This window comes from Heloderma suspectum, chromosome Z (genome assembly GCF_057233095.1).
Source record: "Heloderma suspectum isolate Gila_16-S chromosome Z, 16-S_ref, whole genome shotgun sequence".
Lineage (NCBI taxonomy): Eukaryota > Metazoa > Chordata > Lepidosauria > Squamata > Helodermatidae > Heloderma > Heloderma suspectum.
This window is the reverse complement of record NC_139476.1, coordinates 4,762,096-4,786,937: the sequence shown is the minus strand read 5'-3', so window position 1 is coordinate 4,786,937 and position 24,842 is coordinate 4,762,096. Positions and strand designations below refer to the sequence as shown.

Here is a 24,842-nt window from a genome sequence, read left to right as displayed (position 1 = left end):
ACCCTCCCACCCATGTTCCCCAGCACCTGGTGTACACAGGCACACTGCCTCTGATACTGGAGGTAGCATAGCATACAGCCATCAGGACTAGTAGCCATGCATAGCCTTCTCCTCCAGGAATTTGTCTAATCCCCTTTTAAAGCCATCCAAACTGGTGGCCATCACTGCACCTTGCTGTACCGAATCCCAGTTTCACTCTAGCTGTGTGAAGAAGTCCTTCCCTTTATCCATCCAGAATCTCCCACCAATCAGCTTCATGGGATGACCCCATTGGATTCTAGTATGTTATGTCTCCTTATTCACTTTCTCCACACCAGGCTTCATTTTGTAGACCTCTCTCATGTCTCCCCTGACCCTCCTTTTTTCCAAGCTAAACAATCCCAGCTGCTGTAACCTTCCGTCATAGGGGAGATGCTCCAGCCCCTTGATCATTTTCTGCACTTTTCCCAGCTGTTCTCTGCACTTTTCCAGCTGTTTTCCAGCTGTGAATTCTTTCCCCTGGTTCACTAGAGATTTAATCCTGGAAAGGCTGCAGTGGCTGGAGGCCGGCCACCCAGAAAGTCTGTTGCAGGTGATGGGGAGGTAGGCCGTATTTGCCCATAATGTGTGTTTTGCCTGCAGTTTTGTTTTCTCTTTTTTGCTGTCCATTAGCTGGCTTGTTTGCTCGCTCTGGTGTGATGTGTATTTTGCCTGGTTTTCTGTGCTAGGATGTACCAAAAGGAAGGACACCAAATGGCCATGGGAATGCATTATTTCATTCTGAATGGTCCTAGGCAGATTGGGATGTAGGACACTGAATGGCCACTGAAATGCATTGGTTCATTCCCAATGGCCATAAGAAATCACTGGAAGATTTTAGGGGCCATCTTCAAATCAAAATACCTGCAAGAGAGAAACATTTGTTTCTCATTGAAAACAACTCTGCCTTACAGAGTGGCTTTAGGGGACGATTCCTATGACCCCTAACAAGCAGTTTCTATGGACCATCTTCAAATACACAAAGAAAGCAATAAACACAAGTTGACTGCACTCTTAAATAATGATCTATAAGCACCGTCTTCAAATGGCTTAGAGACACAGGGTGGGGTGGGAGTTACTAAAATTGCTTGGGAAGATTTCCATGCTTACATTGGGGAGAGATTTCTCTTCAGATGGAGTGGACTGTGGAAGCCATCAGCATGTGCAAGCAATTGTACTGAAAGCCACATGAGAATAGTTTGGTCTCCTGAAAGACCTCTGTGGATATGAAACCCCAAGACATTTTACTGCCTGAGGAAAAGATCAAAAGGGCAGCCCTCCTCCTTCCAAGTATAAAAGCTAAATGGACTGGCAGTTGAATCTTACTTCAATACTGGGGGATGGGACAGCACAACCCCCCCCCCCCCGCACAGATGGTCGTCGGCCACAGGGCACAGAGCTTTGTCCTCCAACATCTTGCTGCCATCTTATGGCATGTGCCAGCTGAGGCAACTGCCTCACTATGCCTAAGGGTAAAGCTGGCCCCATGAGACCTCAGCTTGCCATCGCTGGTGTCTTGATGAATACATATTCATTTCCGTTTTATTGTGATCACCTACTCCTGGTAAATATAAAGGGTTTATGTATTTGTGCTTTTGGCAATCTCAAGCTTTTTGTCTGCTACAATTAGGACCTAGATAAGGTCCTTATGAAGCAGCTGTCCCTATAGGTTAGGGGTGGGCAATCTATGGTCTTCCAGATGTTTTCGCCTACAATGCCCATCAGCCCTAGCCGCCAGCCAGTGAAATCTCCCAAAATGTGTGCAAATGCCATAATTTGCCTCAGTAGATTAAAGTGGGGCTGATTTGATCTACTGAGGGAATTTGTGCTGATTAGGAAATTAGTGCAAATCAGACTGGGAATCAGGAACGAGACGGACATGATCACGTGTGTGGCAACTTGCGGAAACTTTTGGTGGGCATGAGCTCACACTTGCGCTCATATTCGAGGCCCGGAATGGCGCAGGCTCACATGTTTTGGAGGCAAAAACTAAATGCTCATACAGTCCTATGCACACAGATATGGAGGTATCATGTGGTATGCAGCAACCTGCCCTTTCAAACATATACACAGATACACACTGCCGCCGCCAGAATTGTATTTTGATCTCTGGGTGTACATAATAAACAGCGTTAGAACAGGGAGAAAGAAAAATACAGCGTGTGGGGAAAAAAACAGGAAGCAAGATGTTTTCTGCTTGAGAGAGAAACAGAAGTTGGTCGGTTTCATTTCAGACAGACAAGGAGAAACTCAATTACGTTTGTTGGGGGCGGGGGAAACCTTGGTGTTCTGGGTATGGCAGAAACTAGTGGAATTACATCCCATCCCACTTTGACTAATGATATCTGACAAATTGTGTGTCTCCTCCCCTCCAATATATCTTTAATCAAAGGAGCAAATCAGCGAGGAAGAAGCTATGGGAAGATAGGAGTAGGGGACCATAGGAAGTCAATAAAAGCAAGTCAGATTATTCCCAGCATTGTCTACTCAGAGTCTCAGACCAGCAGCAGTTCTCTGTGGCTTCAAGCGCTGAGAGGTTTCCCTTTCACCTGCAACTTGTTAAATAGAGGTATTGCTGGAGGCTTAACCTGGGCCCTTCTGAAAGGAAAGCTGGTGCGTCACCGCTTGGCTAAAGCCCTTCTGTTTCCTTAAAGATAAATTAAGATTCTAGTCATTATGGTTCTAAAGAAAGGGTTTCTTTAAACAGGAACTGTCTTATATTGAATCCCAGTGACCTTTTGGCTCCTAGTTGGTTGTTGGGAAATCTGGTTCTTTTCTGACTCAACAGATTTCTGTGGCACGGAGAACTCATTTTGCATTTGGGAACCAAGTTGCAGGCTTTTCCCCGAACTCTGGAAAATTTTTTGCACGTTTTTTGCAGGTTCCAGAATTTCTGCACATTTCTAAGCAATTTGGGCAAATGTCTGAGCAATCCGTGCAAATTACAGCTGAATGTGCCCAAATTCAGTCAAATTCTCGCAGCTTGGGCCATAGTTTGCACAAATTGTAGAACCTGCAGGAAAAATGGTACAAAATTCCAGGGAAATCCTTGAACTGGCCTGACTCGCTGTAGACAGAGTTGGGCGCTGCAGCAAGAAGCAGAACAAAGTCCGAGGGGCTGAACCTAGGAAAACATGTTGAACTCCACCTCCCAAAATGGATTTCTCTGACATCTCTGTTGTCTACTATGACTGGCAGTGGCTTTCTGGGCTCTTGGACAGAGAAGGATCTTCAATTGCCCTACACAAAATACTTCGGTGTTAGAGCAACTGCACTAGCTACCAAGCCACGTACAAGGTCCTGTTGTTGGCATCTAAAGGCCTGAACAGCGGTTACCTGGCAGATCACTTTCCCTAGTACAGACGTGTGTGATCATTAAGGTCATTGGAGGAGGTCTTGCCAGTTGTATCATGACCTGCAGACTGTCATCTTGCAGCAACCAGGAAGCGGGCCTTCTCCGGGGTGGCACCCGCCTTATGAAATGACCTCCCTTCTGGTATAGGGGAGGCACCAACCATAGCATGCTTTAGGCATCACTTAAGACCAATTTCTTTACCCAGGCTTTCCCTGGGTGAATGTGCTACCCAGTATGTTTGTTTGTAATTATGTGTTTTTCAAGTCAATGTCTTATATAGTATCAGCATGTATTTTAGTTGCATTTTAATGCACGTCACAATGGATTTTAATGTTTTTAATTTTCTTATAAACTGCTTAGAGTTATTTTGAAATATGGTCAGCAGATAATAATGATGACAATGATGTCAGAGATATCTGCCACGGACCCCAGTGAGGCCGGATTCAATAGAATCTGGCCTCCAGAGTCTGGTGGAAAGGATCCCTTACCTCCACCTCCCTGTGGAATCCTCCCCGGCAGGATCCTCCCTGCCAGCGGCTCCGAAGCACCAGCAATACGGCTGCCATTGCCATGACGTATCGCTGGCTGAGGCTGGCTCCAGACGCAAATGGCGTCCACTACGCCATTTGCAGCCGTAAAGCTCTTAGATCAAACTAAATGCAGCCATTTACAGCCTATTGCGTGAAAAAACACAGACACAAATGGCGTCCACTACGCCATTTGTGGCCATGAAGCCCTTAGTTTAAGCTTAGAGATGTCAGAGAATCCAGCAACGGATCTCGGTGAGGCCGAATGCCAGTGCATTCGGCCCCCCGAAATCCATCGCGGAACGAAGCCCCCGCCTACCCCAACCCACGAAAGGTGCACGAAATGGAGCACTTACCTGCTCCCGTCCGCGCTGCTTTGCGAATGGTGGCCGTCCTGCGGCCGCCATTCGCTTCCTGCTCTTCAGAGCCGTGATAGGCTACGTAAATACTTACGTAGCCTATCACGGCTAACGCAGAGACACCATTTGAATCCCTGCGGAGGCCATGATAGGCTACATAAGTATTTACGTAGCCTATCACGGCGGGGGGGGGGAAACCCAGCGTACGCAAATGGCGGTGGCTACCACCATTTGCATACACTGGGGTTTTCCCCCCTGCTGTGATAGGCTACGTAAATATTTACATAGCCTATCCCGGCTCAATACAGGGATGCAAATGGCGGCAGCTACGCCAGCCGCCATTTACGTCCCTGCAGGGCTGCCCAGAAGCCGGATGTCCGGTTGCGGGTGGCCGGAGCCGGCCGGCGGCTCCGCGGCTTGGCCACGGAGTGGAGCTGGCCGGGCAAGATTCCGGGGGGGGGGGACTGGATCACCTCCCCCCCATCAAGGATTCCAGGGGGAGAGACGGAGCACCTCCCCCCCACCGCAGATTGCCCGGCGCGGAGCCAGGTAGGTGTTTCGTACATCCCTACTTACGCTAAATGCAGCCATGGCTGCATTGAGCTTAATTTAAGAGCTTTACGGCGGCAAATGGCATAGTGGACGCCATTTGCATTTGTAGGCATGGTAATGGTGGCCATATTGCTGGCGCTCTGGAGCTGGCTGGTGGTTCTGCGGAATTGCCACAGAGCAGAGCCAGCTGGCAAAAATTCCAGGGGGAGGGATGGATCACCTCCCCTCAAGGGCAGGTTCCCCAACTAGAGAAGAAGGTAGGGAATCCGCCCATCTACAAAATACTTTTAGTTGCCAGGGATCGAACCTGGGAGTCTTTGCATGTGAAGCAGTTATACTACCACTGAGCTACCCTCCCTACCCACCCATTTTTAAAATATATTCTCCCCATTCACATTGGCTTGTTGGGTTTTCAAACCTATGCCCTCTCATACGTGAAGTCAATACGTAACAATGCTTCAGGTATAAGAGTGATACGTAAGGGATCACTTGATTGCCTCCTGGCCTGTTTGGTTCCTGTGTTCATCAGGAGATGCTCCCCTGGTCATACCCAAGATATTGGATGTTTAGTCCATCATGGCTGGGAACAGGGCTTTGAGTCTCATAAGACCCACTCTCTGGCACTCCCTCCCAGTACAAATTAACTCTTCTGGATTTTTGGCAGATACTGAAAACATGCCTTTCCCAACAGGCATCCCCATGAGATCATCTTGTCCTTTGTACATAGGGATGTCAGTTGCTGGGATATCTGGTTCTTTGTTTGGCTCAACAGAGTTCCATGGCCTGTATGACTTAATTTGCATCTGTGAGCCAAGCTATGGGCTTTCCCCCAAACTCCTAGAACCTTTTTGTGCATTTTTTGGGAAAGTTCTACAATTTGTGCAAATCATGGCTGGATTTGCACTAACTATGGCTGGATTTGCGCATATAATTGGCTGCAATTTGCACAAATTCACCTGTAATTTGTGAAAATTGGGCCAGAATTCATGCAAATGGCTCAGAAATTTGTGCAAATTGTAGAACCTTCAAAAAAATGCACAACATTCCAAAAAAATCCGCAAACTGGCCTTACTCACTGCAGATCATCCTAGGCACTGGCAGCAAGATCTGAAATGAAGTCTGGAGGGCCAACCCTAGGAAAACTCATCAAACTCCACCCTCCAAATGGATTTCCCCCACATCCATATCTGTTCATTGCTTAGAAATGTCTTTAATGTAAGAGGTTCAGAAATAACGTCAAATGAATAAATGCAAAGCCTTGAAATAAGAATGTGGGCATTACAAGTAGGTAATTCTTGGCATCTGTGAAATGCAGCAGAGTTAACAACAACAAGCGTTTAAAGGTTTGTTCCTGGATATATTTCATGTAAACAACCAAATAACTTGTGCATGTTAAGAGCATTAAAAACAACACACAACAGTAACTACAGCAATATCACCAACACCCTCCAAAGAGTTGCCTTTCTCCCTTTAAACAGAAGGATTAGTCCCCTTTGATACACATTCCTATGATGGTGTAGATTGTGCTGTTCGTTCACTTTACCAAGAAATGACGGAAAGGCAGGTCATGTCCTGCCCCAGCAATGCTTACAATTTAAAAGGTCTACTGAATTGTTTGCCTTACACCCTCCCAACCGTTCCTTTGCCAAGTTTTTAGCTGCTGAAATAGAGTTTTCTATTTCCTATAGTGTAACTGGGGCTGAAACTTCACGGGCATTTGCCTATCTCAGTTCCTTTCTGCTCATTTCCTTAAAACGATGGTTATTTACATACAACTGCACTAGGCCTCTCCGGTGAATACCTCTCTGTGACCTGCCTCTCTGTGGCTCTCATGCTTGGACCCTTTTCAGTCTCCTGGCCAACCCCTTGCTGATCCCCCATCAGTTTCTGGATCCAAATGTTTACTGTTGTGACAACAGTTTCCTGATCTTCCCATTAATCTGAGCAAGGTGGAACCAAGGTGTCACCAGCATTCCAGTTGACATTTTTCCTCTTGGGCTGGGCGCAGAGAATGAACAGCAATGGAAAAATAAAGCCAAGAGACATCATCCTGCTAGGATGAAATATCAACAGGGTTATCGGCATTCTGGGCAAAAAATTATACTTAAAATTTGGCATCAAGACATTTTGATTTGCATTTTTTAAAAAATATAGGGTTGCGAGGTTTTTGTAAAAAATGGTGATGCTTTCTCTTGACAAAATTACTAGCTCAGCTGAGGGATCCACAAAGCCATGTGGTGGAAGGGGAAATCCCCAAAAGAAATTAAAAAACAAAAACAAAAAACAATGACAGCTGTGTCAATCAATGGAAATTCCCTCCGAAATATCACTTGGGCATTACCCTTATTACTTTTATTAGGGATGTGTGGATCAGCAAAAATCAACCTCACCAAAAGTCTCAGAATTTCATCTCAAAGCTTGTTCCAACTCTAGTCCATGTCAGATTGCAACCGTTGGTTTTTTCCACATGAAAATCTGTGCATATTTGCATGTGCATTTCCCCAAATGTACGCATCAGTTGTGTCCATCTTTGAAATGTATGCCTTCTTCTCCCATCAATTAAAGTGTATTTGTGCACATTTTTTCATGCACATTTTTCAAACATGCATGTTCGGTCGAGTGCATTTGTCTTTGGGTCAAAAATCACATTGCAAGCTTGGAAATGTACCGACTTTGATGGCAGATTGTATCCGAGTCCGTTTTCAGTTTGGAAGATGTGAGCTGGGCAAATTCTGGACAAAATGAATCAAAATGATTTCTCTTAGATCCTTAACCTTTATTAGGATGAAAAGGTAAAAATAAAATAAAACAATGCGTACGCTTTCAGGTTCTCCAGAACTCATGATCAGCTGAGTTGGTAAAAAAGCAGGGGTGAGGGCAAGACTAGTGTCAAGGGTAGGCATAGTTGAGCACCAGCCAGGAGCCTAGAGCTCCCTGGAGTTTCTCCTCCTCACCCAGACAATGGTGATGGTGAGAATGAGGAGCATAAGATGCTATGGCTTACTTGCTGTCTGGCTCTCTGCCTGCCCAGCAAGGAAGTAGTAGCCAGGGATGCTGGAGGAATGTTTGGGGGATGGAGCTCAATGAGTGATTCACCCAGTTGATTGATTGATCAGTGATTCGCCCAGTTGAACTTTGGCCTGTTTTGCTCTATGGAGGCCAACTTGGTCTGCAGTGAATCTAACCCATTTGCAGTGTTTCTGTTTCTGTTGTTGTTGTTAATTTGTGCAAATTACAGCTGAATTTTGCACAAATCTGTGTAATTTCTGCAAATTGCTGCTGCAAGTTGCACAAAGTTTGGCCGCAATTTGTGCAAATCCCTATTTGCACAAATTGTGGCTTACTATAAAACAAACAACAAATAAAGAAAAAGGCAAAAAGCTCATGGAGTTTGAGGAAAGAGCTGCTGCTTGGCCCACAAATGCAGACCAAGTTGGGCAGGCCGTGGAACTCCATTGAGCCAAAAGAGAGATGGATTTCCCAGTGACATCTGTGGTGGTAGCTGCGATGAAAAGGAGGTCAAGGAGCAAAAGCAGCTGGTGACAATGGTGGTGAGAAGGCAGACTCACTGAGGAAGGGGGCCTATTTTTGTCTCATGATTTACTGATGTGCAGAAGCACAGAGGTGCACCTGCAAAAACCAGGCTAAGAAAAGGAACATGGAACCAAGCATACAATAGCACCAATAATGCTTTTCAGCAGTGTGTTTCTCAGTGCACCCATGATAATGTGTGTGTGTCTGTGCATGGATTGAGGTGGGCAGATGTAAATGAATGTGAAGGGGGAAATGAAAGCAGAGACAAATGATGCATGCTCAGATACTGGAATTAATGTTAGAGATTTCCCTAGTTATAGCTGAATTCAAGAGAAGCGTAACGCAGGTAAGATTTAACCCAGGGCTTTTAGGATGACCATCAGGGGTGTTGGGTTTGAGGGGATGGCCTGCCCTGGGATTACCTACTCAACCCTTTGCACAACCAATGAAAGAAAAAGAGAACCAACCAAGAGTTCATGTTCACTTTGTAAAAGCTGGCAACGTTGAGCTGCATGGGTAGCGTTGCACTAACAGTGAAAATCAATAAAAGAACACCTGCGTCGGTGTTTATTCAGCCAGTGGCATGCTTGTGAGAGGTCATGATCTGATCCAGACATGGGTGCACATATACAGTTCAATGAACGCGTGCAAAATGGTGCATCAACACTACAAAATGCTCTTCCCCACTAAGATCCAGGTTCGAATCCACTCAGCCATTACAGTCTCTTTGTGTGGCCTTGGGGCCAGTCACTGTCTCTTCACCTAGCCTCCCTCAGAGCATACAAGAAACGGGGAGAAGTTCCCATAGGCTGCCCTGTGGACTTCGGAAGAAAAGTGGGTTAAATGTATCATAAAACAAATAATGAAACTGTGGCTGTGGAGAGATCTATCCTAGGGACTTCCCAGTTATGTTTTCAGTTTGAGAGTCCAAAGATCGACTTAGAGCATCTGCTTTGCATGCAGAAAATCCCAAGTTTATAGGTTAGGTAGGGGTGGGGAAAAAAAGAATCCTATCTAAAACCCCGGAGAGCTACTGTCGCTCAGTGTGGAAGAATTGAGCTAGATGGACAGACCGTTTGAGCTGATACAAGGTAACTTCCTATATCTTTGAGCTGTCTTGTTTGGCAAACCATGCTTAAAAGAAATAATGATTTACTGTTATGGCCAAAGGAGACCCAAGCGTGGATACTGGAGGAATCTGGGGGGTGAAGCTTGCTGAGTTTTAGTCAGCTCAGCCACCAGACTTTGGCTCACTTTCCCATGAGCTGACTTGACTTAATCTGCATCAAGTTGGGCCAGCTCACAGATTTTCATTTTTTTTTAAAATTACACTTAGACACCCCCCCCCCCCAGTTATCGGATTTTGGGAACAAACTGCCAGCTCGGCTTGCAAATGCAAGCCAGTTCAGGAATGCTGTGGGGATCCGTCAGTCCCCAAAAGGGCTGGATTTCCCAGGGACAGACATCTCTAGGCCCAAGACTGAAATGGAGATATAGGACTGCTCCCACTGGAACAATAAAGGAATGGAACGGGGGTAATCCTCTCACCCTTATTTCTGGCCCATCTGAAGTTTCCAGATGCTGTTTGTGGACAGCCCCAAGCAAGTGGACTTCATTTCCATTATCTGTTCTACTGGCCTAGGAGAAGAGATCACGTACTAAACCATCTGGTGAAACCCCTTGCCCTACAGAAGCTAGAAAACTTCTGCCTTCCAAGATCTGACGAGGCACATTGCCCGCACACTCTCAAACACATTCACACTACCGTAAGGGCAAAAAGCCCAAAACAAAACTGAAAAAAGCCCAACAAAACTCTCTCTTCCTTTTTTTGTGTGTGGTCTTCTTAGGAAAAACAGGGTGCAAGCTTAATTCTAGGCTGCTGAATCCAGCACCCAAAACTCCCATTTGTGGCTTTTCCTGCATGACTATAAAGTCAGGTCTTAAGACCAGCATGGGGAGTAAACAACCACACCCTCCTGGTGAAAAAGTTTGCTGTTCCCAGAGTGTTGCTTTCTTTGGGTCAAGGTCTGATGGAGCTCTTCCCAAGAAGCCGAGTTGCATAAGTTTCTTTGTCGGGAATTGTGGAGAGGAAGTTCAGTGGAGCGGCGATCAATAAAAAAAGAGTGGTAGGGTTTTTTCTTCCTCTTGCACCGAGAAACACAGAGACGGGCAAGATCCTTTCTCTTATCTGTCAGCTAGAAAGAGAGGTAAGGCATGTGTTGAGGGTGTGAAAGCCATCTTGGAGGGTGATGAGGAACATAGGAAAAAGAGGCTACATCACAAGGTCTGCCAAAAGTAAGTCAAATTGAGTTCAAGCTTTAAGCTGCAACCCTATACCCAGTTTGAATTCAATGGGACTTCTTTTTGAGTAGACATGTATAGGACTGCGTTGTTAAAGAGGCAGTATGCAGTATGCATTTTAGTCTAGCTGGGGTGGAGGGTGGTCTTTAGATCATCACTCTAATTATTTCAAAATGTGCCATGCCAACTCTGCTGTGTTTGGAGGACCCCTCCTGCTCAGTTTGTTAAGGGGGGGGGCGCAAACCGGCAACTGTTATCTAAGGATTTCAGGAGCCACCAGTATCTTAATGATATCTAGCTGTTACCATACAGGAAGAGTCGATTTTTGGATGGATGTAGCATTGGTGAGCTTCCATCAGTGCAAAGCGTGTGTCAGGAGCGCTCTGGAGGCTTTTCCCAGTAGATTCCAATAGCCAACGCAAGCCACAGACGAAAGGATTTCTTTTCAAAGCTTTAATCCTTTTACAACTTAATGACTCTTTCAGATGCTAATCACCAGCAACGACTAAAGCATGTACAGCAGAGTGGCCTAAGCTTCGAATAGGCAGTTGATCCCCGTTTGAAAGAGAGTCACTTGAAGACCCAGAACTTATGGGCTAGGGAGAGATCCTCTCTCTTTCCCTTGGGTCCACAGGAAGCGGCCGTTGCTTGCGCACCAAACGGGTGCTATGCCTCCTTTCCACGCCCTCCATCGCTCGTCGCTCCCTGCGTCTGCGTCGAGTGTCTAAGAAGCCCCCCTCCTGCATTTCCTCAATACCCGGGTCGCTCTCTATCTCTGGAATGCTGGCAGGAGGAATCTCTGCCAGGTGCTGAGCCTGTGAGGGATGAGCTGGCCCCCCTCCCACGGATAGCTGTTCCTCCTCAGAATCCAAACTGCTCTGAGGCTCTCTGGGCTCAGTTTCCACCCTGACAGCGTGGATCCTAGGCTGCTAACCAGTGCATGGTTATTATACCATCCTGATGCTGAAAGATCTGTACTAGCTAGTTTTCCGGGTTCAATTCAAGCAGTTGGTTTGAACCTTTAAGGGTGCAATCCTATGCATGTTTAGATAGAAGAAGTCCTACAACTTCCAGCATGCCCCAGCCAGCCAGGCTTAGGGCCTGGGTATCTGAGGGATCACCTGCATTGGTATGAACCTGCTCAGTTATTAAGATCAGCAGGAGAGGCACTTTGGAAGACATCCTTGCTTGCAGAGACCCACTTGTCGTCAGGCATGCGGGAAAGAGCTTTCTCCTGTGTCGCTTCTAGGGATGGACGAACCCACCCACGTCCTGTATCAGCGGATGCCCACTGAAGCACTATCCCCGCTCAAGTCCCACAGTACCCACGATTGAGCCCCCACGAGCTTGCCAAGCCACCTGCACTCACCCTGGATCCCGTCTGCATGCACCCACAATTTTGCCCACCAATTTGTGCATTTAAATATGTGCAAATTTGGGCTGTGGAAGGGTGATAAATGCAATATTAAGCTTGGCAAAATGGCAGGCACTTGTGGACGGGTCTGGGTGAGTATGGGGAATGTTCGGGATGGTGTGAGGGGGCAAGCAAGGCCAGAGGCTTGGCAGACGTGGTCTGGGGGCGCAGGAAGGGGGGAGCCTAATGGCCTCCTGGACCCAGGTGTGTGTCCGCACCATCCCTAGTCACTCCCAAAGCCTTTGGAGTTGTGACCGGTCCCTGCTCTTTCTGCCTTCAGGTTCAAGACACATCATTTTAACTTGGCTTTTAAAATAGCTGTTATGGTGATTATGGCTTTTTAAGCTTGTTTTTGCTGTTTTTATTTGATGATGGTTTTTATGTTTTCAGAACAAAGTTTATGTTTTGAAAGTTTGGCTAATCACCCTGGTTGGTTTCAGAAAGATGGCATGGAAATGCAGTAACTAAAATAATAAATAAAATGTGAAGTCAGTATCCTGACAACTGACATGCAGCAGTACTTAGTTATGAGGGAATCTGTTTCCAGTCCACCTCACTTTGGCATGTTTTGCCCAATAACTCCATATCTGGGATTTTAAAAAAAACAACTCTCTCAAAACACATATTTAATAGGTATTTGACTACCTATTTAAATGTGTACTTTTCCTTCCACCTTTCTTTGTAGAACTTAGTTTCTAGTCCTCTGATCATCTTTGTTGCCCTTCTCTGAACCTGTTCTAATTTAACTGAATCCTCCTTAAAGTGTGATGTCCAGAACTGGACATAATGTTCAAGGTGAGGTCTAGAATTATCACTTCCCATGATTTAGAAACTACACTTCTATTGAGGCAAACTAAAACCGCATTTGCCTTTTTTTGCAGCTACATCACACTGCTGGCTAATATTTGGCTTGTGACCGACTACAACTCCAAATTCCTTTCTAGATGTACTATTACTAAGCCAGGTATTCCCCATCTTCTACCTGTGCATTTGATTTCTTTTTTCCCAAGTGAAGAACTTTTGCACTTGTCTCTGTTAAATCTCATTCTATCATTTCCTTCCCAGCCCTCTAACCTATCAAGATTACTGTGAAGTTTGTTTCTGTCTTCTATCCCACCCAGTTTTGTGTCACCTGCAAATGCTGAATTTCAAAAGCCCTCTCTGAAAGCGATGAGTTCAGAACTTGGACAAAAGGGAACCATTCCTTTTCCTGGCAGCCTGCTGGGTGGAGAAAGAGAAAGAAAGAGAGAGAGAGAGAGAGAGAAGTGAGGTGGCAGAAAAGAGAGAGACTGAGCGCCGAGTGTTGGCTCAGCCTGAGCTACTAAGGGAAGGATCATTCTTGCCAGAGGTCTGAATTAATCGCATGCAGAGGGCTTTTCAGATTAGACTGAGGGCTGCACTTAATGTGACCAAAGGCTGTTTGGGGTCCTAGGGCTGCAGTGTGCTCACCCTTGGCATGGAGTTCGACTTTTCCCCCAGTGGCCAACACCTAGATCAGGGGTAGCCAACCTGTGACCCTCCAAATGTTTTGGCCTGCAACTGCCATCAGCCCTAGAAGGCATAGTCAACAGTGAGGGATGATGGGAGTTCTAGGCTTCCCCACCAAAAAAAAATCTGGAGGGCCAAAAGTGCCCCACCCATGGAGTAGATCAGGGGTAAGGAACCTCTTTGAGCTTAAGGGCCAAATCCAATTTTGGAGAAGCTCTTCGGGGCCGTATTCCAGTGAGGGGAGGGGCCAAAGACAAAAAGGGAGGGGTCAAAAGGAAAAGGGGTGAGGCCAACCCCCCCAAATGGTAGCAGACTATAGCTGAAAGCTCCAGTAACAAAGCTTTAGGAGAGGAACGCCAACCTTTTAGAATGGGGGAAAACGGCAGAAAAGCCGGGAAACCACCAAACAGTTGGTGGTTGGGGGAAAGGGGGCAAGGCCATCAGAAGGGGCGGGGCCTTCTGGGAAATCTCAGAGGATCAGAACCAGGTCTTGAGGTTCTCCTCACCTGGACTAGATGTTGGGTGACTAATTGCGGGACATAGAACAAGTAATTATGGGAACAAAATAACTCAAAACAGTCAGCCATGGGGATGCTTTGGTCTCCTAGATACAGACAATGCTCTCGATCTCAGTGGTGGCAGTGAGTTGGCTGCTTTTCCTGAGGACTTTCTCTGCTGCACTGGATCCGGGCCTGGATAAAGCCTGGAGAGACTGGAAGAGCACCCATGGCAAAGTATACCCCGAGGTGAGTTTGCTCTGGGATAACTACAGTTGGCACTCAGCTTGTGTTTTCAAAAAGTCCAGCATTTTGAGCTACGTGTGTCTGAGCATGTGCAGAGTGCCATTCCAGAGAACAAGATATGAAGACAACACACTTCTGTGTATGTGCAGAATCCCTGCCTTTTGGGACTGGGATGAGTTTCCTTTCAAAAACAAAAGCAGAGCTGTGCCATTGAAAATAGTCTCGCTGGATCAGACCAAAGTTCATTATGCCTGCAAACTTGTTCATGTCTACTCAAAAATACTCCCAGGTCAGCTTGCATAGTATTGGCAAGCAATAGCCAGCAAAATACGGCTTGGAGAAGCCCACAAGAGGGCAACCATTCTGCCCTCTAACTCCAGAAGAATTGCATGAAGCAAAACTCTGCACATGCCCAGGGGCACTCTCCTCTCCAGCTAGAAATAACATTAGTCCTGGTGCATTCTGGGGCAGTCAAATCCTGACAATGAAACTATTTTCTGGAACTGATCTCTTCTGGCCCTAGGCCTCTGAATACTGTTGTTCGAGGCAGTTGGTACCACGGAGCATGTTTGTTCTTAGCCAAGCATCTTCCTTGCAGGGGGAAGAGGCCTTCCGGAGAGCCATCTGGGAGAAAAATCTGCAGATAATTGACAAGCATAACTATGAAGCTTCCCTGGGGAAACACACCTATGAGTTGGGTATGAACCACCTTGGTGATTTGGTAAGCCAACTCCAGCTTGTGTCATGGGCTTTGCTGCTAATTAATTGTGTCTTCTCTTATCCCAATCCATATGGTGATATAGGTGCAGTCAAGTCCTCCAGTTTCTACGACAGCTCCCTTGGTCTTCTTGTATTCTGTTTCAATTGACTTTCAAAGCACTTTGTTCCTTTGTTCCTGTGTAGGGATGAATGGAACAGAATATTTCTATTCCATTACTGTTCTGAGACTTTGATATCTGCCTGGTTTTCCTCCAGTTTAATACTGGTCAGAAATCTGGATTTCATTTTGGAGCATAGGTTGCTGAATACTGGGTGTCCACTGTTTCCCTAAAAGCAGGAAATTGCAGATAGACAGACAGACAGATATTATGATATAAATTGTATTTGAAAATGCTTACCCACAACTGGGCAATTATGAGGATCTCACAATTGGTGTCGGTATTTTATGGGGTGGGGGAGACAGAAAATAGGGGGAAATGGGGGGATTGTTCCCTTTCCCTTTTTTAAAATGTAATAACATTTATATATGATTATGATATGACTTCAGTGTGCCTTGTTTTATTCTTTTGTAAGCAGACCTGGCAACAACAACAATAACAACAATAGTAATACAGATAACAAACAAATAAAAATAGTCATTCTCACAAAAAGTCTTGTAAATTTAGGAAGCAATTGTATGGCCCCTAGACAGTGTCTGGGTGGTCACAGGATAGTTTGGATTCCTGGATCTGAGGTCAGAAACAGCATGCTGACCTCAGACCCAGGAGCCTGAATTCCCTGCCTCCTCGCTGTTTGCAGAAAGAGAACCACACTGGCTGCCTCTCCAAGCTCACAAAAGTGATCTCTGAGCGGACAGAAAGGGGGCGGTTCTGTGGGTGGGGACTGGGGAAGCGGGGATATGAGCTACCCCCAGCCCTTCCTAGCCTCCTTGCCTCCCCCTCTGAAGAGCCCTGGCTAGATGGGCAAACACTCTCGTCTAGCAAAAATGCAGAGCAGAAGCAGTGCAGAGGGGACAATTGCCTCCATGCTCCTCCCGCTCTTCATATGATGCCCATCATCCTTCGAGTTCAGAGGCTGACAGACATATGGATAGCATTGCGCCCTTACTCACTGATATTATCTCAATATTGTAGGGGGTGAATGTGGAAGGGAGACTGAGAAATAGCAGCACTTGCTTAACAGTGCAATCCTATGCATGTCTCCTCAAAACTAAGTCCCATGGAATTCAGTGGGATTTACTCACAGGTAAGTGTGAATTGGATTGCTGCCTTAAGCTTCCAATGAGGCCATGGTTGAGGCAGCATTTGAACTTTGATGTTGACTCTGCTTTCATCCCCTAGACTAAAGAAGAGTTTAACCAGAGGCTAAATGGCTTCCGTCGTGACCTGGCAGAACAAGATGGTGGCAATGACACTTTGTTCCAAGAGTCATCCACTCTGGAAATTCCCAAGCATGTCGACTGGCGCACCAAAGGCTACGTCACCGAAGTGAAAGACCAGGTGAGTCTCCAAGTAACCTTTCATTCATTAGTAAACTCCAAGTAACCTTTCATTTTTGTTCTGTATCAGCCATCAGTATCATCTGTCCAAGCGCAAAGAAGACCCTCACTCATAAACATGTATATCTCTTTGGACACTAGTGTCTTATATGTTATCATAGAATAGCAAGGTTGGAAGGGGCCTATAAGACCATCAAGTCCAACCCCTATCTGGGCCCGCTGCTTTTTCCTCCTCTGTGCCTCCTTGTCCACTTCCTCCCTACTGTTTGTGAGGAGATCCTACCTGGTCACCAGAAGTGGACTTCAAGAGTTTCCCTCTTGGAAAACAGCCCCATATGTGTCTTTTATCTGACCATATGGTTTCTGATGGTCTTAACTAAATGCAGTCCAAACATTTAAGGTTAAGAGGAGGCTACACTGGCAAATATACAGTGGAGAGACATTGTCCAGTTAGATCCCAAAAGATAGGGGATTTTGCTCCCTTTCTTTTGGAGAGTCCATTGTATTTAGATTCGAGGATTTGGTATCTTGACTCTGTCCTTGCCAGTATTAGAGATAACTCCCCTTTCAACAGAATTTTATTCTGATTGGCTGGAACAGATTGGTTTGTTGACATATCACACTGTTAAATTTGTTAAGCTAGCTCTAGGGAAGAGGAAGTCTTTTCTTTTGACAGAGGATAACATGGGCCATTCAGCTATTTTAATTTAAATCATGCTAGTCTGCAAATCAGTTGTCAATGGGTTGTCAAATTTCTTCTCTTCTTATTATGATGTTTAATCTGATTTTCTCGTATGTCAACATTTTGTATGCTTTCTCATCTCGTTTTGATTTTGATGTATATGCAAAAGCTTGATTGCTATTGAGGGATAAACTGAACTAGTACAGAGGAGCAGGAGAATGGGCGAAAGGAACCAGGACCACATACTGCAATTGGAGGGGTGCTGGATCACACTGAGGAGTCCTGCAAACTCACAGCTGGCCCCAATGTTGGATCCCAAAATCAAATGCTCCCATCTTGAGATGACAAGATTTAAGGTTCTCTTAAAACTCCCTTGACTTTTCAGCATCTTGTCTTTCTTCATTGGTGTAGGGGTTGGGCCCAGCACCTCTGCAGAGGCAGCCCAAGAAAACATGGGAACTGATTCTGAGTCAGACGGGGATGGGTGGTGGTGGAAGGCATTGTTGAGGCCCCACGGTTGTGGGAGCCAGGGGGCCAGTGAGAATTGCAGTGACAGGGAGGATGAAGCCCAGCTCCTGAGTAATCATTTGGATGACAGTCAGGCCAGGCCCACTGAATCTGTAGGGATGCAAGCTCCGAACAAAGAGGCAGAGGGGGTAGGAATAAGAGACCTGAGGGTTAGATGTCAGATGAAAAGGGAGGAGCAATGCAGGGTCATGGGGCGCTCTGAAAGACTTGTAGCAAGGGAGGTGACCCCATGGAAAGGCCCACCTTGAGGGTGGGAGTTGGTGGGCCACTCAGGTTGAGAAGGGAAGCCCATAGTAGGGGCAATTTAGTGGCAACTCTCTTGCTGGGGTCTTTTATCCCCAGGAGCTACCTGAAGTCCACACGACACCGTATTATGCAAAGCCTGCTAAGGAAGTTTTCTAACCCTCCCTTGCCTAGGCTTTGCTTGTGTTTCTTTCACAACCACTCAAAGTCTCTCCTCTCTGCTAGACTTCCCTCCTGCTGTAGCTCCATTCCGACTCTGGGATCCCAGCATGTGTGCAATATTTAGCAGCTCAGCCTAGGGCCAGGCACTGCCATCATAATTTGTTACATGTCTCTACTGCTCAATAGCCAAAGCTGTCTCGGCAATTCACAAAAATTACAACTTTAAACTACAACATGGTAGAACATAATACAAAACCCTTCAACATACACACATTTAAAACATTTTTTTAAAAGTACAAATGATTAACAATAAAATGCCAGGACCTGATAAGATAACTAACTTTAGAAAGGCCCATCACATGACGTCGAATGCCTGGGTGGGAATAGAGGAAAGTCTTAACCTGGTGCCAAAAAGATGATGGTGTCGGTTCCAAGTGGGCCTCAGTGGGGAAAGTTTTCCAGAATTGCAGGACGGCCACTGAAAAGTACCTTAGACATTGACTGCAGTGCATGAGTAGGTTCATACTGGGAGAAGTGGTCCATCAGGTATTGTGGATTTGAGCCATGTAAGGCTTTGTAGGTCAAATCCAGCACTTTGAATTGGGCCCAGAAACGTACTAGCAACCACTGCAAGCGAGCCAGAACCACTGATTTATGTCCAGACCTTCAGGTATCCATTATCAATCAATGCAGTCATCTAACAGCCCAAAGGGACTCGGGTGTAAGCCGCCTTGAAGGCCCTCAGTGGCCCAGATGTGGAGTGCAGACCCAGACCAAGCCTCAATCCATGGACCAAACTGCTTTTCCTTTTCCGCAGGGCGACTGTGGGTCTTGCTGGGCATTCAGTGCCACCGGGGCCCTGGAGGGCTTGCATTTCAAGAAGACTGGGAAGCTGGTCTCACTGAGCGAACAGAACCTTGTTGATTGCTCCAGGAAGCAGGGCAACATGGGGTGCATGGGAGGGTACATGAACTGGGCCTTCAAGTACGTTTGGATTAACAAGGGCATCAACTCGGAGCAAACCTACCCCTACGAAGCAGTGGTAATATTTGAATAAAACCTCAATTTTGTGATCTGTAATGCATGCACAGGACTCAACAGAATCTCAGGTTTCTTTCTTCCTTCCTTCCTTCCTTCCTTTCTTCCTTCCTTCCTTTCGCTCTCTCTCTCTCTCTGGGATGTGCAGAGTTTGTAAAATCCGTTCCGTCAGCATTTCGCAGATTATCAGGCGCCTTTTGTTCCGTTGTCCACTCATTAATGGGATCGTGTTTTTTTCTGATTTCCTGAATTTGTGCAAATTCACACTTGTGAAAATGCAGAAATCCCCTGCCCCCATGTGCATTTTCATGCTTTAGCCTATGGGGGAAATGCACATTAGCCTATGGGGGAAATGCACATTTTGGCTGGTGTTTTTTGATTTCATGTATTTTTTTATGACTAAATTTGCAATAAATTCCAGAAAGTTTTGGAAAAAATGGTCTGCAAGTCCACGGAATCTGTGCAACCCAGGAAAAGCCAGGCTACTGTGGAATCCACTGGTTGGATTCTTAGAAATCTGAACTTATTTGATTCCGTTGTGTATTTCTCTGACATCCCTACTCTCTCTCTCTCCCTCTCTCCATTTTAACCTCCCTTTCTTTCCTTCTACCTCCTTTATTTCTTTCTGGTATATAAAGCCCTATTCTCCAACCTAATAAAACATAGTGTAAGTATATAGTCAACCTGCAGAGTTGTTTACTGGCAATTTCCCCTATGCTGCATTTAGCTGAGAAGAAAATAGAAAGGACACATGACATTCTTCTCACCTCAAGAAGCAACTCAGCTCTAAAAGGTTGAAATGCTTATCCTAAGCCTTAGTTACTAGAAGAGTGTTAAGCTAAAATATGCTGGTATTTTTGACCCCGCCCCTTTTGCCCTGCCCCATTTCCCTTTGGCCCTACCCACCACTGGAATGCAGCTCCCAACAGCTTCCCCAAAATGGAATTTGGCCTTGGGCTGCAAGAGGTTCCTCACCCCTGGTCTGAAGGTTGAAGAGCCATCTTGGTCTCCATCAGAGTCTTCCACCAGAGTCCCCACTTGGCCACAAAGCTCACTTAGGTGACTTTGGACCAGTCACAGACTCTCAGCCTAATCTGCCTCACAGAGTTGTACTGAGGTTAAAATGGAGAGGAGGTGGATCATGTAAGCTGCCTTGGGTTCCTCGGAAGAGGGAAATAAGGTGGGATAGAAATGTAATAATAAATAAATATTAGATGGAAAGGTTTCTGCCCTTCCATACACAGAGAGGAAGCCATGGTTGCTGTTTCTTCACAGGATGGAAAATGTCGGTACAAACCTTCGGACCCGGCAGCTACTTGTACTTCACGAGTAAAGATTGCAAAGAAGAATGAGAGCGACCTAGAACGAGCTGTGGCCAAGGTTGGCCCAGTTTCCGTTGCAGTGGATGCTAGTGACTTCCTGCTTTACAAGTCGGGTAAGGGGCCATTTATATATTAAAGAGGCCGTGTTGCTGCTAAAACAAGGAGGGTGACCTCTTGGTGATCTTCAAAGCACAGCAACCCTCAAGGGCAAGACTGGAAATTTAGGACAGCAGAGCATATATGGTCTACCAATTGTGAACAGGCAAGCTAAACTTGCTAAATGTCCCACACAAATCAAATCACTCCTTCTAATGCTGGATGCAGGTGGACTCGTTCCAATCACTTTGTAGGCAGAACAGGACCGCCTACAAACAAAATGGACATTACTACATACCCAAAGCAACCCCAAAGTATACAGATGTTTTTTAAAAATTAAACACAGAGAGGAAGGCCAGGATCTCTTCTCCATCATCCCAGAGTGCAGGACACAGAATAATGGGCTCAAGTGACAGGAAGCCAGATTCCGGCTGAACATCAGGAAAAACTTCCTGACTGTTAGAGCAATATGACAATGGAACCCGTGACCTAGGGAGGTGGTGGACTCTCCCACTCTGGAGGCATTCAAGACGAGGCTGGACAGCCATCTGTCAGGGATGCTCTGACTTGGACTCCTTCATAGAGCAGGGGGTTGGACGCAATGGTCTTGAAGGCCTCTTCCAACTCTACTATTATATGTTTCTATGATTCTAAACCCAGATGTCCCCCAAAGGCTTAGAATGCAACTTTGCAGTGTTGCTGAGTCAATCCCGCTCTGTTACCAGTTCTGTTCAGAACAGGAATCATGTGGCAGCCTCTGAAAAGCCATGGTGCAGGCTCTTGACCGTGTGCACACACTGGGAAGAGGAAAGATGGGAAGCAGTTAGAGGGGCAAGCGATGCAGGGCACAGGAGCAGAGGTAGAGGTGAGGGGGAAGGCATGATGAGCAACAAAACGGAGGAAAGAATGAGAGATGAGTGAAATGAGAGATGCAGCATGGAGTGATGGAGCCAGAAATGGAGTGCAAGGTGAACTCACAGTGTGCTCCGTTTTCTTTCCTCGATTCCTCCGCCACCCACCCTCACCCAACTCCTCCTTGGTCCAGGAATCTATTACCACAAGGGGTGTGGCGATTTCTTGAACCATGGCATGCTGGCGGTCGGCTATGGCATTACCAAGGAAGACAGGAAAATAAAAAAATATTGGATCTTGAAGAACAGGTGAGAAAGAGGATCGGGGGAAGCAGAGCTGCCAGAAAAGGACAGGCAACCATCTTCCGGTTTTGGTTTCTATAGGCAAAACGCTGACCATTATGACGGAGGGATATATTCCGCATAGGGTTCTTGTCAGTGGAGACCAGGCTCCTCCGAGCTGAGGGAGTAGGGCACATTATGCCTCCATCATAACTGTGTCGCTAACATGCCATTTTCCCCAGTTTCCATAGTAGTGAAGATGCTTCACTCCTCTATTTCTGATGTTAAAGAGAAGATGGAGTTATGAACCAATTATGAACCAAAGCACCATCTGTCAGCATAGCCCCTTCCCTTTATTTGCATAGATAAATTACCACCCACCCCATCCTCCAATATTTTATCTACTGGACAACCCTGGCTGTCACAGCAAAAGGCTGAGCATCACTATCTGATCTCAGTTAGACTCATCAGACCTCCTGGCATTGTGATCACCTTCTCTTTTCATATTTCCATCTGACAGCTGGTCTGAAACTTGGGGGGAGAAAGGCTACATGCGGCTGGCGAAAGGAGTCCACAATCAATGTGGCGTAGCAAGCGATGCAAGCTACCCCATCCTGTAACCAGCTACGGGCGCCTCGATCCCATCTTCTGGAACTGTCCCAGCTACAAAGCAACATTAGACCCATGAGCTTCTCCTCCTACTACTCTTTCTTCCAATTTCAATTTCTGACAGAGCCGAAATGAAGACCTAGCTTGCAAACTGCCATAAAACCAAATGATGTAAGGGGACATACCCATTTTTTAATAAACAAACAAACAAACAAACAAACACAGTTCTCCATGTATATAACAGTTTTTAAAAGGGCCTTGAAAACCTGAACGTCCCAGTCTGCATTTCAACGAACAGATACCCATTTTTATTTGAAAACTGTATGCCACTGTTCTTATTTCAAACTAGGGATGGTGGAGAATTCTGCCACGGACTCTAATGAGGCCGGATTCTAAAGAATCCAGCCCCCCAGAGTCTGTGGCAACACAGAGCACTCACCTCTGCCTCCCCGCGGAATCTGTCCGGTCGGCTCCTTCTTGACATCAGTCCTATGGAGCCGGCCGCATCACTGGCGAATGTCGATACGGCCAGCAGCCATTGCCGTGCCGTATTGCTGTATAAGTCTCCAGACGCAAATGGTGTAGTGGGCACCATTTGCGGCTGTAAAGCTGGTAGATTAGCCTAAATGCAGCCATTTAGTCAATCTACCAGCTTTACGGCCGCAAATGGTATCCACTATGCCATTTGCGTCGCTGTTTTTTGACGCAATAGGCTACGCAAATATTTCCGTCCAGAGACTTACTTATACAGCGATATGGCACGGTAATGGCTGCCGGCCCCCTGTATCGACAAAATTCGCCAGCGATATGGAGCTGGTGGCCGGCTCCGAAGGATCGATGCGGTGCAGAGCCGGCCTGGACGGATTCCAGGGGGAGGGACGGATTGCCTCCCGCTGCGGGCAGATTCCCTTGTGGAACGACAGGCAGGGAATCCACCCATCCCTATTTCAAATGCTTCCCGCTGCTGCTGGAGTTCCTTGTAGTTCGTATTTTATCATTTCCCTGTTTTACTTGGTAAAAGTGCCTCAAAAGGGGGTGTCAAAATGTTTGTAAAATGTCGAAGTGCCTTGTACTTTGAAAAGTGAGGATTCATTTTTCGGCCAGCAACCTAAACCTAGGAAGCCGCCTTGGACTGAGTGAGACCATTGGTCCAACTAATCCAGTATGGTCTGGAGTGAGTGGTAGCAGTTCTCTAGGATGGGGTGTGCATGCGTCTTTGCCAGTATTACCTGGAGATGCTGGGGACTGAATCTTCCATGTGCAAAATGGTCTTTCCTCTGAAAACAAAGTAAGATTCCTGTCCTCATGGTGATAAATAAAGGACTGATTTAAACAGGAACAGCTAGACCTCTGGTTCCTGTAGCTTAGCTTTGTTTACACTGACTGGTAGCCGCCCTCCAGAGTCTCAAGGGAGGGGTCTTTCCCAGCCCTACCTGGAAATGCTGGGGATTGAATTTCCTTGTATGTTACCTACTCCAGTTCAGTGTGCCCACTGACAGTTGAAACGTACAAGGAAATCGACAAGGCAAGGCTACACCTATGGACAGCCGAATCCGCGCTCTCGTGCACCTGCAATGGACTGTGGGGAAAATACGATCCCATTTGTGCAAATTTCAAGGTTCCCCCAATCCAATTTGTACAAATTGCCACCATTACTCCCCCCCCCATTAGCATATTGGATTGACTAGTTACAGACTGAGACGACGCCAGCGGGCGGGGGGAACAGAACAAAATCCGCCAAGGCCAAACTGGAAAAATCCGTCAAGTTTTCACCACTCCCCCGAATTCTCATACATCCCTAAAAGCAGGTGCTCTACCACAGAGCTGTGGTCGTTTCCCTAAATTAAAGTAAGGTTCTAGTCCTCATGCAGTGCATATAAAGCAAGTGCTCTGCCACGGAGCTATTGTTGTTGTTGTTCAGTCGTGCCCGACTCTTCGTGACCCCGCGGACCAGAGCACGCCAGGCCTTCCTGTCCTGCGCTCTCTCCCGGAGCGTGCTCAAGTCCATATTCATTGCATTGGAGCTATAACCCTTTCCAAAGCCATCTTTTCATGGGCTTGGGAAGCTAGTGAATAAAATAAAGGAGCTGCAAAGGAGGTCGATCCTATGATCCATCTCCAGAGAATAAAGTAAGAGTTCTGTCCTCATGGTGCTGAATAAAGCGCTGTTTTAATTAGGCGCAGTCTGTTTTTGCCAGCCAGCATCTTGGATCCTACTGGGAAGCTGCTACATATGCCTTTGACCCTCTGGCACAGAGGTGGGCAACAAGGTGCCCTTCAGATGTCTGGGGCTACAACACCCAGCTAGCATGGTTAGAAAAGATGGGTGTTATCATCCAAAACATCTGGATGGCTCTGGCTTATGATGGAGAGAGGCACCCCCCCTTTCCCCTGCTATTGGCATGAAGATCTATCTTGGACCACTGTGGGTCTTTGAATTCCCAGGGAGGGACAGCCAAAGGAGGGTTGCATCTTGCTCTCAGCACTGTCCCTACAGGAAGCTGGTTTGGGTTCACAGAG

The 24,842-nt window shown here is 46.4% G+C and overlaps 1 protein-coding gene across 9 annotated transcripts; it reads left to right on the top strand.

The window, feature by feature from the left end:
* The first annotated feature begins 9,387 nt into the window (after nucleotides 1-9,387).
* Nucleotides 9,388-23,353, top strand: LOC146333531 (procathepsin L-like). 9 transcript variants are annotated; one of them, XM_084825680.1, is made up of 10 exons: nucleotides 9,388-9,436; nucleotides 12,942-13,024; nucleotides 13,182-13,408; nucleotides 14,157-14,294; nucleotides 14,890-15,012; nucleotides 16,352-16,510; nucleotides 18,942-19,166; nucleotides 20,438-20,597; nucleotides 21,626-21,740; nucleotides 22,234-22,516. In XM_084825680.1, the coding sequence occupies exons 4-10, from the start codon at nucleotides 14,166-14,168 to the stop codon at nucleotides 22,331-22,333; spliced, it is 1,011 nt and encodes a 336-aa protein (XP_084681806.1). In that variant the 5' UTR covers nucleotides 9,388-9,436; nucleotides 12,942-13,024; nucleotides 13,182-13,408; nucleotides 14,157-14,165; the 3' UTR covers nucleotides 22,334-22,516. The 9 variants fall into 9 exon arrangements, with proteins under 9 accessions (XP_084681806.1, XP_084681800.1, XP_084681802.1 ...); XM_084825682.1 differs by lacking the exon at nucleotides 9,388-9,436 and adding an exon at nucleotides 10,337-10,471; XM_084825681.1 differs by lacking the exon at nucleotides 9,388-9,436 and adding an exon at nucleotides 10,488-10,552.
* The last annotated feature ends 1,489 nt before the right edge of the window (nucleotides 23,354-24,842 follow it).